At 37.5% G+C, this 15,610-nt stretch overlaps 1 protein-coding gene across 1 annotated transcript in view; it reads right to left on the bottom strand.

The window, feature by feature from the left end:
• Positions 1-15,610, bottom strand: part of LOC109916793 (chromodomain-helicase-DNA-binding protein 7-like) — an 87,403-nt gene that overhangs the window by 10,346 nt on the left and 61,447 nt on the right. The window contains exons 7-9 of the mRNA XM_048595705.1: positions 11,167-11,284; positions 6,295-6,381; positions 1,433-1,570 (exon numbers count right to left, since the gene is read on the bottom strand). Coding sequence (XP_048451662.1) covers positions 1,433-1,570; positions 6,295-6,381; positions 11,167-11,284 — 343 coding nt within the window. The remainder of the gene's footprint in view (positions 1-1,432; positions 1,571-6,294; positions 6,382-11,166; positions 11,285-15,610) is intronic.

Here is a 15,610-nt window from a genome sequence, read left to right as displayed (position 1 = left end):
CCTTTTTAAAAAATAAATTGCACATCCTTGTTTTTCAACTCAAACTCTCACTGCTGGTTTTACTTTCTTTTATTGCTCTTTTCTCTCCGTAAAGCATATTGAAAACTGTCTTTTTTGATCATTTGATTTGATTTATTATCGTCACACGTATCAGGATACAATGAAGACTACTGATTTTGTGTGAACCAAATAAATCATATCTTACATAAGTATATCAGAACAGAATGCAGAATATAGTGTTACAGCTTCAGAGAAGGTGCAGAGAAAGATCAACCCTAATATGAGAGGTCCATTTATAAGTCTGATAACAGTGAGGAAGAAGCTGCTCTCTTCTAGCAAGAAAATAATGCCTTCTCAGACCAAGTGATCTCTTTTCAGAGGGACACTGCAGCAAAATACCCTAGGCAGTGCACAAAAAAGGAAATCTTTAATTAACAATTGGTTGTCTTCAAAGTGTCTCTGCATATATTCTATTGTTCAATTTGAAACAGTACTAGGCCCTCTGTTTCTGTTTACTAAAAAGCTCGAATTCCTGACTGTCAGAACTTCAAGAATAGAACATGTTCTTCTAGTAGAGATAATCTCTACTAGACTTCAGACTTAGCCAGCCTGATTCATCCTGTCACTGCTGTTCTGAATAATATTATGATCACACGCCACTCTTATGCGATGCACGCAGTTAAAGAGTACAAATATGATTGCGAAGACAGCAGTTGAAGGAGATGGAAACAGTCTGCAATGGAATGAATGTTTGGATGCAGCGGCTCAAAATTTCTTCCCAAGACATAAAGGCAATTAAGATATGTGAACTGTAGGGGATATAGCTATCAGCTGGACTATAGTACTGTATTATGCCTTGTAGTCCACATCATTTCATCATGCTTATTTTTAGAATACTACTCTGTTCCTTGAACTCCTGTTCTCTTATGCTTGTTTGGGATTATTTATTGCAATGTAGAGTTTGGATGCTGGTTATGTTGAGCAGATGGTCTTTTACTGGAGGTTAATTACAATGGAAAACCTTGCCAGCCAAATTTATAAACGTATATACTTATATGACAACAGGTAATCCCTCATAACATAACGAATATCTTAAATTAGAGATTCCACTTCAAATGGAAAAACAAATCCAGTATAGATTCCAAAAATTTCTTATGTGTTCTCTGTTCCCTAGCCATACCATGTACCTTGATTAGGACAAGTCTCTTAATCTGTTATTTTAACAAATGATTACTAAAGTTATACATAAAATTCATGAATATCCTCAAAGTTCAATTAGAACAGTCAAGCACAATATGCCTTTTAGAAATCTGTATCAATTGTCCATACCAACAGAATTTTAATCACAACGAACACTTTGAGATTCTACACGAGTCATTCTAATCTACCTTTTTTTACTTTTTGAAGCTCAAGTAAAGAATTCTGAACTTACCGTATATTCTGTTCTGGGTTTCATGGACTGCAGTTGATGAAATTCCTCAATCTTGACTTGGTCCGTATCTGGTTTCAGTTCCCAAGTGCTTTCTTCATATGGAAGAGAACACCACTTCACCAAATAATGGGTTATTGGCTATTTTGAAAACCAAAATTAATTCATTTGGGATTGCTAATTTGCACATGTATCTTATGCTAACGTACAGCGTCCTCTGCACAAAGCAAAACTTTCTTTTTTAAACATTACAGTAAAGATCAGAATAAATTTCTATCAAATGTATTGACCAGACTGATTTAATAACAAATTCTAAATTTCAAAGAAACTATATAAATAAGATGATTAACAATACCTTTTACTTTTGAAAACAAGTGTTTTGAAATTTTTACTGTCAACTAGTAGGAGCCCATGGTGTAAAAGGTAACACACAGAGGGGATTGGCTAGTAGAAAACAGACAGCATGCGAACACTTGCATTTTTCTGAATGGTGGGATGTGACAAAGCGGTTCTTGCTATGGTCTACACTACGCCCTCAACCATTTACTATTTATATCAATGACTTAATTCCGGGGAGTGAAGGCATGTTAGCTAAAACTGCAGATAACACAAAGATATTGATATGTTAAGTGAATGGGCAAAGATCTGGCAGATGGGGTCTAATGTGGTACATCTGGCAGAGGGATCTCTTTTTTAAAAAAAAGAGTATGTCTAAATGGAATACAGCAGCAAAATGCCAAGTTGCAGAGGAATCTAGATGTTATACTGCCCGAGTCACAAAAAAAGTTAGTATGCAGGGACAGCAAGCAATTAGTCAGAGGCTTGTCTTTTTGTTAATAGATATTTTAGAGGGCTGCGCAACTTAGGAACAGCCTGCTGCAGAAGGTGGTGGAGACAAGGTCATTGATTTTTTTTTTTAAGGCAGAGGTGGGTAGATTCTTGTTAGACAAGGGTTATTCAAGGGTTGCTGGGAATATTAAATTTTGATCACAATCTTATTTAATGGCAGGGTGGGCTCAAAGGGCCGAATGGCTCATCTCTGCTCGTAAGTCATATGTTCGTACACATGTAACTAAGCTCAACATGACAAGTTTGATATAAAAAATCCGAAGTGATAAATATCCTCAAATATGCATTTCACAGGCAAACGCTCATGAAATCCATTTTGGTTGGCTCCTGTTAATCAGCAAGCAACACAAACAGGATAAACCTTAATTTATTCAAACAACACAATTATAGAAAATGACCAGATCACTTACATTAACTACAATTTCTAAATAGGGAAGTTTGTACTTCGGCCCTGACACAATGAGGTTTTCCATTGAATAGGGAAAATATTTTAAACCATGCAAGCTTTCTGTTGTCATTGTATCAGCACACCATATTCATCAAGTAAGGACCAAGCAGCAATTGCTCAAAGTTAATTATATTTTCTTCATGTACAAGCCTTTAAATTCAATTTAATCTAGTTCTAAAATCGCTAGCCATAACCTAGTCAGGGGAAATTCAACTGCACCCATTTTTCAAGTATTACAGCTCAGAAATGGAACAGCTTAAAGTAAAGTAAAAACATCCTAAACGATCAGACTCATCTAAGCTACAGAACAAAGAGGACTATGGTGGAGAAACACAGTTCTTTGAAGGCCAGGACAGCAGGTAGAAAAGGCGAAGAGAAAGGGAAACTGGGTTTTAATGTTTCTGTGTCAAAAGGATAATGCTGCATTTTCACAAGATGCTAGTCAACTACATGTTGCATAATACATTCTCTACTGGGTATCTCTTTATAGGAAGGATATTAGTCCCAGTGAAAGGAAATATTATGTATATTGTCACTAAAACAAAACATACAAATAAAAGGTTATACTGATGGAGGAAAGACTGAAACATTTAAGATTTTCATCGAAGGCTTAAAGGTTGCCAGAGGACCATAGGGCTTCTCTTTTACCAAAGAGGCGACTGGTGGTAGCTTAACCCGAGGGTCACAACACTTCAGGTGAAGACAGGTTGAAAAGGAGAGCCCTCCAATGGTAGCCTCAGCCAGTACAGGAAGTGAACCAATGTGCTTGGTGTCACTGCATTGCAAATCAGCTGTCCAGCCAACTGAGCAAAATCTCACCGTTTTGATGGGTTAAGTATTGGGAAATTGTTCCATAGATTTAGCAAATCAATAGGAAAGGGGTATAGGCAAATGGATTGGCATAAGAGGAACAGAGCAGAAGTTGGAAGAATTTCTTTCCCAACACAAGTTATCAGAATATGGAACACTTTTTTGCCACAGTGGTTATTAAGGCAGAATTATATTCATTAAAATGCAACTAGTATTTTTATGTATTCATACAGGGGATATGGCAATTGCTGGCTAGGTTGGCATTTACTGTCCATTGCCTTTGGAGTGGTATTGAGGCACCTTCTTGAAACACCGCAGACCACGAAGTAGACTCTCAGTGCTGTTGGGGAGGGAATTTCAGGATTTTGATTTAGTATTTGAAAAGAACGAGTATTAAAAAAGAGAAAGAAAAAGCAGCAGAATTGGAGAAGATAACCCCATTTTAACAGCCATCAACTCTCAAAAACAAAGTTGCTGGAAAAGCTCAGCATGTCTGGCAGCATCTGTGAAGGAGAAAACAAGAGTTAACGTTTCGGGTCCGGTGACCTTTCCTCAGAACGTTTCTGGACCCGAAACGCTAACTCTTGTTTTCTCCTTCACAGGTGCTGCCAGACCTACTGAGCTTTTCCAGCAACTTTGTTTTTGTTCCTGATTTACAGCATCCACAGTTCTTTTGGTTTTAACAGCAAACAGCTTTCTGGTACAGTTTAATTTCTATTATTCTACAAATCGCAAGACACATCTCAATGAATGACATTTTTCTTCATTCAGGAAGCCATAACTACATTTGCTGGAGAGATCTTAACATGATATCTACTTTGATATTCAAAGTCAATTGCTTAGATTATACCCATGCCTCTTTGGGTTTCAAAATATTGAGTCAAGTCGTCCCTCACCCTTTCTTAGTCTTATCTCTTGTAGGTTGTAGGTTACTTGGTCTCACAGCATGGGACAAACTAAACAGCAAGGGTTCCAAAATGAATAATTGTGAGCTGCTTTTTCTTTTGTTCCCCACTTGACAAACTACCTGTGTATGGTTTGTAGAGTTGGGCAACAAAAGGAAAAGCAATTAGTTCACATTGACGCATTCATTCCGGAACCCTTGCTATCATCATCTTATGCTCCTATTGTCGAGGCAGCTTTCAACCTAGTTTTATCATCAATTTCTTTTTAAAACTTACTGGACTTATTTTCAGGCTCTTATGCTTTCAAAACAGTTTAGATATGACAGCTTAGTCATTTGCACACAAGAACTGAATGAATGAATGAACTTGAAGTTTCAAGATTGGTTTCAGAGTTCTGGTATGAGTTTTTGTTTGAAGTGAAGTTTCCCAAACCAGATTTCTCAGCAGAAGTTCCTTTTTCAAGTGTGGTGAAGAAACCACACTACAATGTAAACTCGACTTTATCATGTATATTTTTCATCTCTGTTTTCAATCTTATTTGAATTTACTTCTGGTTTCATGTTTCTCTCAAGTTTTAGTTTCATGTCATTCCAAAGCAAACCTCCCCTCCCAACACTTCATTAAATTGATTATTTTTAAACCGACTCTTATTCCTGTATTTATATCCAACATCTATTTCAAAAACACAACATATTGGGATTTACTTTTCCCATAATTCCATATACTACTAATCGTGAAGGCAAGATTTTCCACAGAACTTCGAGCACCTTCTCACATGTGATCAGAGATATCAAACACAGACAACAGTCAATCACACCTCAGTCAAATCGTTATTTTGTTTGGGATTTGCATGTTTACAAATTTAACCAAGCCCAGTGAATACCCATCTCAGAGTAGTAACCCTGTCTAATCTTCCCTATTCCTCAAAATGAGGATATAAAAATTAAATGCAACTAACCTCCTTTTATCCAGTAATACCATCTAAACTCAGCAGAAATGATAAAATCTGAGCCCTTCTTCTTATATAAAGCTAATGTTAACTGCCAAAGAGGGTAGGTAAAATCAAACATTAGTTTCCCAACTGTCAAACTGTGATTTTGTTGCACAGTATTTGATAATCCAATGCTCCTTTAATGTAATATTTAAAAGTACAATTTCCACATACAAAATGCTTATTTTGAACACATCTCAATTCCTTAATTTTAACACTGCAGTGCAGCACAATGATTTCAAAAACAGGTTTTCATTTGCACAACTTAAGAAGTAAACGCAGACTAAGTTGATGACTGCTGATACGTGTTGTCGAATAACACTGACATTTGTTCTTTCAACAATGAGCAGAATTGGTAGTCCAAGCCTAATATTGATGAAAAAAGAATGCACAAATGCCAAAGTAAGTACTTATGCTCAATTTTTAAGTAGAATGGGAGCTACAAATTATTTTCATCTAATTCATTTAAGAATTTTAAAGATGCTTAGGTGGGAACTATGTAATGAACATAAAAAATAAATTTAAACACAACTGTAATGTTTGGGGTGAATGGCAGAAGCAGCTTTTCAAAAATAAATATGGCTCAATTATAATATTTAGAAATTTCAGTCCAATACCATTGTTTTTAGTATGTCATTATTCATGCAGAATTTGGTTTGCTGCTCTTACTTGGCAAAGTGTTTCGTGGATTGACAGCCCAAATTTCAATAAAACTCATTAAATTGCAACACAGAAATCACTAAACTACTGAAGGGTCAAGAAGCCTGCACACATTAATACTTCATACGACATTTTGAAGCAACAAATTCTAGTTCTTACATTTAAGCAGTTCACAAGGCATAGGTAAAACATTATTTCTTACCTCTCCACTATCTTTATCAGTGCTATGTGAAACATCAAGTATCCGATCTACCTCTACATAATCTGGATTAAAAGGCTCATCTTCAACCTGCAAAAAAGGCCAAGAAACAGCTGACCTCTTGGTTTTCATACTATATGTATTAGCCTTCAGCAGTCTGGCGATGCTAAACGTGTTAATTAAGTAACTAAAATTCAGCAAGGCTACTCCCTATGAGGAACTAAATTCCTCAGGCTTTATTAACTAGCCCCTTAATTACTGTGCAATCCTGTACAAATACAGCATTTTACAAGTATTTTAAATGGTGTGAAATAATATCTCGCTTAGGAGCAACATTTGAGTAGTCATGTATTTAATTGCTAAGCATTCCTTAAAAAGGCAAAGTTAAAAGAAACCAGTGCCACAATGGCAAATCTGAAAAGCTGACTAGGGACTATATGACTTGAACCCAACTAAAGAGCAAATAGTTTAAACATCACTGCACAAAGAATTTTCACAAACAATGCCTCTCTATAAAATTAGACAATGAAGCTCTCAAAATTTACCTTCACAAGGTAGTGCTTGGGAGAAAGATGTTTGAAAATATAATTAATGAATGGTCAAGATAGTAACTATGCCAGGACTAACTAATAAACATGAAACAATAGATATTTCATGCATCGGCTTTTTCAAAGGGTACACCAACATTGCACTCAATATTGGAAACAGAATATAAATATAACATCCTGCAAACATGATATACTTGATTTATTGCACAGCAGTTAAATAAAATGCTTAAAATGTCATTGGTGTGAACTGATGACATATGGTTTGATTAGTCACTGGGACAAGTTCTACCTTGCCTCCACTTCCCCTCAACATCATTGATTTTCAAATAAAATAACAGCTGTTAATGCAATGTTGGCCCTCCTTTCAAGGCAGGTGTAGTATAAGAGCAGGGAAGTCATATTGCAACTGTACAAGATGCTAGTGAAACCATACCTGGAGTACTGGGAGCAGTTTAGTCCTTTCTTAAGGAAAGGAATTTTTTCATTGGAGGAAGTTCTGAAAAGTTTCACTATGATGATCCCTAGTATGGAGGAATTGTCTTATGAGCAAAAGGTTAAGAAGGATGGGATTCTACTCACTGGAATTCAGAAGAATGAAAGGTGATCTTATTGAAACATATAGGATTCTTAAGGAGCTTGAGAGGGTAAATGCTGAGAGGATGTTTCCCCAGATGATAGAGTCTAGGACCACAGGGCATCGTCTCAGAACAAAGGGGCACCAATTTAAGACTGAGATGAGAAGGAATTTCTTCTTTCAGAGGGTTGAGTGCCTTTGGAACTCCTTGCCAAAGACAGCTGGAGGGGCAGAGTCCTTGTGTATATTTAATGTTGAGATAGATTCTTGATCAGTAGGGGAAATCAAGGGTTACAAGGAAAAGTGGACATGAGAAATGTTAGAGACAGTAAGAACTGCCGATGCTGGAGTCAGAGATAACAGTGTGGAGCTGGAGGAACACAGCAGGCCAGGCAGCATCAGAGGAGGAGGAAAGTTGACGTTTCGGGTCGGGACCCTTCTTCAGAAAATGAGGAATATTAGATCAGCCATAATCCTATTGAATGGCAGAAAAGGCTTGAGGGGCTGAATGGCCTATTCCTGTTCCTTTTTCTTATGGTCATATCCAGGAATAAGGGTCTTGGCTATTTTTTTCAAATTCTCAGCTAGGACTGTGGAGATTTATTGTTGTACCTCAATTATCACCCTAGCTAAACTGAATTATCTAAGAATATGGATTAAATTGGAGCTTCATTTCTACAAAAATTTTTACAGAAAATCAGTTTTGATTTTAATGGTAAAGACCTTTTAATGGCTTTAACCACTGTGAAAGTTGCTTCAGCATCTCATTTATTAAATGTTAACCATACAAAAATGTACAGTGAACAGATGGCATAATTTTCTTTACCCAGGATGTTGCAACATGTATAAACTACATAAAAGACGGCAGAACTTCATGTTTTTATGGAAACCAACATAACAAAAACAATATTGTCCTTTCAAAATATTAACAACCAAGGGTATATTTAGAAACTTCACAAGTGTCTGCTCAGACAGCAAATAGTCACTCTTGATTAATTAAGCACAACGATACAGCTTTTCATATCGTTTCTTCAAAAGTGTGAATATTTGCTACAAGCCTAAGGAAGAAAATGTACAACCATGACTCAATTAGAACCCAGACGAGCTCATTCTGATCTATTCATTCATAAAATAATTAATTACATGTGTTAAAATGATTTTCATATTTTATAGGATCTTTATATCTAGACCTTATTTTTGGTTACAACTTTGTACAGGTTCTGGTCTTTAATGCAAGACTAAGGCCAAGTAACTCTTACATGATTAGAGTGCAACCATAACACAGGTATAACTACAAAATATGCAGCAGAAATCCAATGATCAAAAAATATTTAAGAAAATGAACAGCGCCTGCAGACAGTGTGAATAGGCAACCACATTATTGCCACAACATTTAAAATATGACTTGTAGTTATATTATGTCTTTAAAGTAGGAAAAAATTTCCAAGGTGCTTTATTTTGTTTTACCTATTTTTCTAATCAATCTGTTCAGAAATGTTATTACACACTTTTGGAGCAGTTAAGGACAAGAACATGCCTGAAATCAAAGTTCAAAGATTGACTTTAACCAGATCAGATATGAGTTGGCCAGAGTGCACTGAGAACAGAAGTAGGATGCATCCAAGAAGAAAATACAACAAGTACAGGGCCAACATGTTCCAATAAAGGAAATGGTGGAACCAACAAATCCAGTGAACGCTGGATATTAAGGGATGCACAGCATTGGATTAAGAGAAAAAGGCAGATACCGAAGACTCAAAACAGCAGAAGCCCTAGCAGAGTATAGAATATGTAGGAAAGAACTTAAAAGAGAGATAAGGCGAGTGAAAAAGGGGATTATGAAAGGATACTAGCAAATAAAATAAAGGAAAATGCTCAGCTGTTTTACAGGTAAAAAGATAATGAGGAAAAAAATAAGGCCCATTAAGGACCACAGTGGTAATTCAAGCGTGGATGTAGGTAGGATTCTAAATGAATACTTTGGGTTGGTGTTCACTAGTGAGACAAACGATATGGGTGTAGAAATCAGGGACAAGGACTGCGTTATTATTAAGGAAATTAGCATAGACAGAGAGGACTAGCCGGCTTAAAAGTAGATCATTCTCAAGAGTCAGATGAAATGTATCCCAGGTTGTTGAGTGAGGCAGGAGACCATGCAAAAATCTTCAATTCCGCTCTGGCTGCAAGAGAGGTGCCAAATGACTTGGGGGACAGTCAAAGCGGTAGCTCAAGAACTGAGCAAGGGAAAAACCAGGAAACTACAAGTCAGTCAGTCTGTTGCGGGGAAACTACTAGATGCAATTCTGAGGGTCAGAATTAACCCGCATTTGGAGAGGCAGGGATTACTCAACAACAGCATGATTTTGTTAAGGGGAGGTCATGTCTGACTAAGTGGATTGAATTTTTTGTAGAGGTAACCAGGTGTAGATAAGGGCAATGTTTTTGATTTATTTTATTTGGACTTCAGCAAAGCTTTTATATGTGAGACTGATAGGAAAGGTAAGAGCCCATGGCATCCAAGGAAATTTAACTAGTTGGATCCACAACTGGCTGAGTGGCAGGAAGTACAGGGTGACATTTGAGGGGTATTTATCCAACCAGAAGTCCAAGTGCAAGGGAATAGATGATGAACGGTAGAATCCTGGGAAGCACCAAGGATCAGAAAGATAAATGGGACACTGGCCTTTATTAGCCTAGGCATAGAGTTTAAGAGCAGGGTGGTGATGTTGGAATTGTAGAAAACATTGATTGGCCACAGCTAGAATATTGCATGCAGTTCTGGAATCTATTTTATAGGAGAGATGTGATAACACTGTAGAGGGTGCAAAGGAAATTTAACAGGATGTTGCCTGGGCTGGAGAGTCATGAAATTACATAAAAATTGGGCAGACTGAGGTTATTTTCCTTACAGCAGAGGAAATTGAGATGTATAAAATTATGAGGGGCATAGAGAGGGTATACTGGAAGAAACTTTTCCACTTGATGGAGGGATCAATGACCAGATTTAAGGTATGGAACAGAAGGTTTAGAGGAGATGCGAGGAAACCTTTTGCCCCAGAGGCTGATGGGAATCTGGAACTCACTAAGAGCGGTAGAGACAGAAACCCTCATAACATTTAAGTAGCATTTAAATGGACACTTATGATGCCAAGGTATACAAGGCTACGGGTCAAGTGCTGGAAAATGGGATTAGAATAATTAAGTAGTGTTTTTAACCAGTGTGGGGCATTGGACCAATGGGCCTTTTTCTGTGCTTTAGATGTCTATGACTAAAGTCAAAATCGTGAGTCAAAGCAGATACAGGAGTTTAATCGAAAGCTTGATTTTAAAGTAAGATTGTGAAGGAACAGAGATTAAGCGACGTAGAGATTTTAGGAGGTAACCTAGATCATAGAACCAAGCAGTTGAAACCATAGTCAACATGACCAAGGGCGTAGACAAAAGGCTAGAGATGAACAAACACAGAATTCTGGCAGTTTGATAGGCAAAAAGGTTGGACGACAGAGCTGGTTAGAGATAGGGGAGGTGAGGGCCTGGCAATAAACATCAAACTGAAGATTTTAAATTAGAGAGACTAGCAGACTGCAAAGGGAAAAAGACAGAAAGGACAGGATTGATAGGTGAGCAAGCCTTACTATTGAGGTTAGTTTTGGACGATCTGAGGTTGAAATTTTTGAGTTACATACAATGTTTCATCTGAGCAATAGCATGGCGGATCAACCAGCCTTCTATAAAAATTGAATGAATTCTGACCTCAGTGAGAAATTTATTCATTTGTGCCTGCTTTGCTTTGAAGCGTTTAATCTTCTGGTGAATCCTCTTGTCCTTTGCCAGCTGCTCCACTGTGGTCCACTGACAATGAAGGTAAGAACTGAAAAAAATTAAAATTAAGTGAATCAATTTCATCAAGAAAAAAACCATGAAATACTCTAGTACTACATACTATGCATATAAAAGGGTCTTTAAGAAAGTGGCAGCAGAGATAGTGGATTGGCAATAATATTCAAAAACTCCCTGGATGCAGGACCAGTTCCAATGGATTGGAAAATTGCTAATATTTATTCAAAAAGAGATTGAAGCAAAAAGTAGGAAACTGCAGACTATTTAGTGTAAAGTGTATCAGCTGGAAATTGTTAGAATCCATTATAAATGAAATAATAATGGTGCTTTTGGGAAGTAAAAATACAATGCATCAGAGCATTATGAAGGGTAAATCATGAAGGTACAGAATTCAGGAAAAGGGACCGTAAAGAACTTGCACAGTTTGGCACAGAAAATGAGGTAGAATTGGAGGCTCTGTCAGGTTTAAGAATGGACAAATCCCCTGGGCTAGATGAACTACATCCCAAGATTCTGTGGGAGGTGAGGCAGGAAATGGCAGGGGCTCTGACACAAATGTTTAATTCCCCTCTGGCCACAGGGGAAGTGGCCAGCTAATTTGGTTCCACATTTTAAAGTGGGATGGTAAAAATGAATCAGGAAATTACAGACCGATGAATCACGGGTTAGTAGTAGGGAAACTATTGTAGAAAATTCTGGAGGAGCAAATTAATACCCACTTGGAAAAGTATGGTTAATTAGGGATCATTCGCATGTCAGAGTAAAATCATGCCTAATGAATCTGTTAGAATTTTTTGAAAATGTGATCAAGTGTACGGATGAGGGAAGTTCAGTTGATGTAATTTATATGGATTTGAGCAAAGCTTTTGACAAGGTCCCACATGGGAGACTGATTGAGAAGGAATTTGACAGAAACTTGGTGAGATGGATCAGAAACTGACATAGTAATAGGAGACAAAGGGTAGTGGTAGGAAGCTGTTCGGGTGATTGGAGGCCGGTGACCAATGGTGTATCTCAAGGATCAGTACCGGGACCCTAATTGTTGTGTTGTTATATACATAAATGATACAGATGATAATGTAGGGGGAATGTTAAGCAAATTTACAGACAACACCAAGATTGGTAGAGTGGTTGATAGTGAAGATAATGGTTATTGGTTACAGGAAGATGTAGATGGGTTGCTCAGATGGGCAGACCAGCAGCAGATGGTACTTAACTCCGATAAGTGTGAGTCAATGCACTTTGGAAGAAGAAACCAGATATGGGTGTATTTAATGAATGGCAGCACGCTGGGTAGCTTAGAGGAACAGAGATATCTTGGGGTAAACATTCATAGATCCCTGAAGTCAACAGAGCACATGAATAGGATGGTTAAGGCAGAATGTGGTTGTATTGCAGACAGTTCAGAGGAGGTTCATTAGATTGATTCCAGAGATAAGGGTCTTGATCTATGAAGACAGATTGAGCAATTTAGGCCTATATTCTCTGGAGTTTAATTAAGGTATATAAGATATGAAAGGGGATTGACAAATTAAACATAGAAAGGATGTTTTGTCATGTGGGACAATCTAGGAGAAGAGATCATAGTTTTAGAATATGGGGTTGCAGATTTCAAGCAGAGATGAGGAGAAATTACCTTTCTCAAAGGATTGTGAATCTGTGGAATTCACTCCCCCAAAGTGCTGTGGATGCTGGAACATTGAGTAAATTTAGGGAGGAGATAGACAGATTTTTATTTAATAATAGGTAAAAGGGTTATGGAGAGCAGGCAGGAAAGTGGAGTCGAGGCGGAGAGGAGATCAGCCATGATTGTATTGAATGATGGAGCAGGCTTGAGGTGCTGAATGGCCTACTCCTGCTCCTAGTTCTGATGTTATGTTCCTCTAAATTGATGGTGGAAGCAATAATATATTACCTGTACTTTCCCGCAAAGGATAGGGCAGTGGGTTTGCAGGGGAATGTTTCAACTCCTAAACTATTTTCCCCAAACATAAATAGTTTCAGAAATACAAATTCAAATGATTCATATCAACATAATAGCTCAAACTCTTCAAATACAACTTACTTGCTAAGACAATAAACTACAATATTCAGGGATTTTCAAAAGGGCAAGATATATCAACATATTGTAACTGGCAACCATTTACTCAACTTTTTCTTCAAGTGCTAACAGAATTAAAGGAACAGTAAACTTTAAAATTGGTTCCATTACTGATACCATAAATTTCTGACAGTATATCAAAAAATGCTGAACCAACAGTTGGTCTCCATGCCAAAAATGCATCAAAAGGTAGTCAGCTTATTCAGAAGATGGGTAGATTTCTCTAGATAATACTTCTCAAAGGTAATTATGACTGGGGAACAAATGCTGACCCTGTCAGTGACATTCATCCCTGAAAGATTAAAAAAAACCTAATCAAAATTAATCCTTGTCTGTTAAGTTCAAGTCAGTCTATGTCCCAAGTCGTTGTAAAATTCAGATCATTGTACTGCAAGCTATTTAATACAGAAGTACTTGAAAGCTGAGCAATGCTCATTGTTTTCACATTGAATTTCAACTGCCTTAATGAAAAAGACACCGCACAAACATACATTACATTTATTATTTATTACATATACATAGACCAATGAAGTCTCAAGTGCAATATTAGGCAGAATTCTACGCTCAATTTTCTTTTGATAAGAAATTCTGCACTGGAGGAGGAAGAAGCAGAGAAAGATGATTGGATGGGCAGTGGTTGGCAGTACTGATACTTAACTACAAACTGACAAATCCAGATAAACTGGCCTGGACAGAAACCAATAGGGGTATTTTAGATCATGGTCATGCCTTAAACGGGCAAAATAGCTCTAAATGCAGTATCACTGCAAATCTCTGACTGATTTCCTAAACTCAATTTAGCACAGTCTCATGATGTTTCAGTGATAGTACTGAACTTAGAAAATTTTGGAGCACATTATAGGAGGCCATTACTAAACATGAAGGCCTGTGATGTGAAATGTCACACAAAGAAAAAACTAGCACTTTAAGATCTGTTTTCAAAAGTCACCCAAAGATTTTTATTCGCAATCTTTGCTTTCAAGTATTTTTAGACAAATGAACAGGTGTTATATAGATACAAATAGTTTAGTTATTTCATTCAGAAAAACAAGAGAGAAAAAATATTAATTATTCAACGTAAGACGGGACACATTCAGTTTTCCGACATGCCATCTATATAAAGAAAGTAGTCAAACAGGATGCAAATGGGCTGGGCAACATATGGAATACTACCACTTGGGCCTGGGCTCGGGTTCTTCAGGTTTGTCAGCCTCATCTACCAACTGCTTACTGCAACAAAATAGAGACAACTTAACTCTACATTTTGGGTGGTAGGAAGAGAGGGAGAAAGAAAATACATGAGAGAGAATGAGTGAATGAAAGAGCATGCAACAGAAAGAAAGAGTGCGAAAGAGAGAGTGTTTGTGTGGTGCAAGAGAGGGAGTAAGAGATACTGCACAGTGGTGGTGGTTGAGTGGGGTGCAGAGGTGGGGGTAAAGGGTGAGGGTCTGATGTCTCTGAGGGACAAGCACATCTGCAACTATAGCTCATAGATGTTATGCACTGAGAGAGACCGGTGCATCCGAGAGCTGCTTCTTGCCTATACCCTTGTAAAGAGCAAGTCAAGGAACTCAAATTATGTAAACACCATAATTCAAAGAGTGAGAAAGCACTGTACTCTTATAAACAAGTTTAAAATGACATAATTCACATCATTGATTTGCAGTCTCTAAAATTTGCCTTCCCTTTTTGTCAACCACAGTGGAGGCACTTTACAGCAATCTAGAAGCAATATCAAGTGCAGCAACTTCATATTCAAACCACTACTTGCATTATTTTGAATGATACCGATTCTGGTCATTAAATTATTTCAGCCTTCCATCTTATCAAACACCTCCCCACTTTAATCTTTCTTCACCTCCTGTGTCCTTACATTGGGAACATTAATCAGTGGCTGGGATTCGCCCTCCCCTCACCCTGAGATATTACACATGAATCATCATTAGCAACTTTCAGACTATTTAAGAGTCACCTGGGCAGTTGGTGGGGGTGGGGACCAGAAGAGCCTGACAGACACAGTCAGACACAGAAGGAGCGTGAAACCAAGGATGTGAAAGAGAGAGCAACAAAATGAGTGACAAAAAGTGAAAGCAAAAATGAGAGATAGAGTGCGAGTGAACACGAGTGAGAGAGACCAATCAAAAGTGAGTAATATGGGGGGGGGGGGGGGGGGGGGGGGGGGGAAAAAAAAAAAAAAAAAAAAAAAAAAAAAAAATAAAAAAAAAAACACAAAAAACCGAAAAAAAAAGACAGCGT

The sequence above is a fragment of the Rhincodon typus genome, chromosome 4 (genome assembly GCF_021869965.1).
Source record: "Rhincodon typus isolate 14 chromosome 4, sRhiTyp1.1, whole genome shotgun sequence".
Classification (NCBI taxonomy): domain Eukaryota; kingdom Metazoa; phylum Chordata; class Chondrichthyes; order Orectolobiformes; family Rhincodontidae; genus Rhincodon; species Rhincodon typus.
This window is presented reverse-complemented; position numbering and strand designations above follow the sequence as displayed.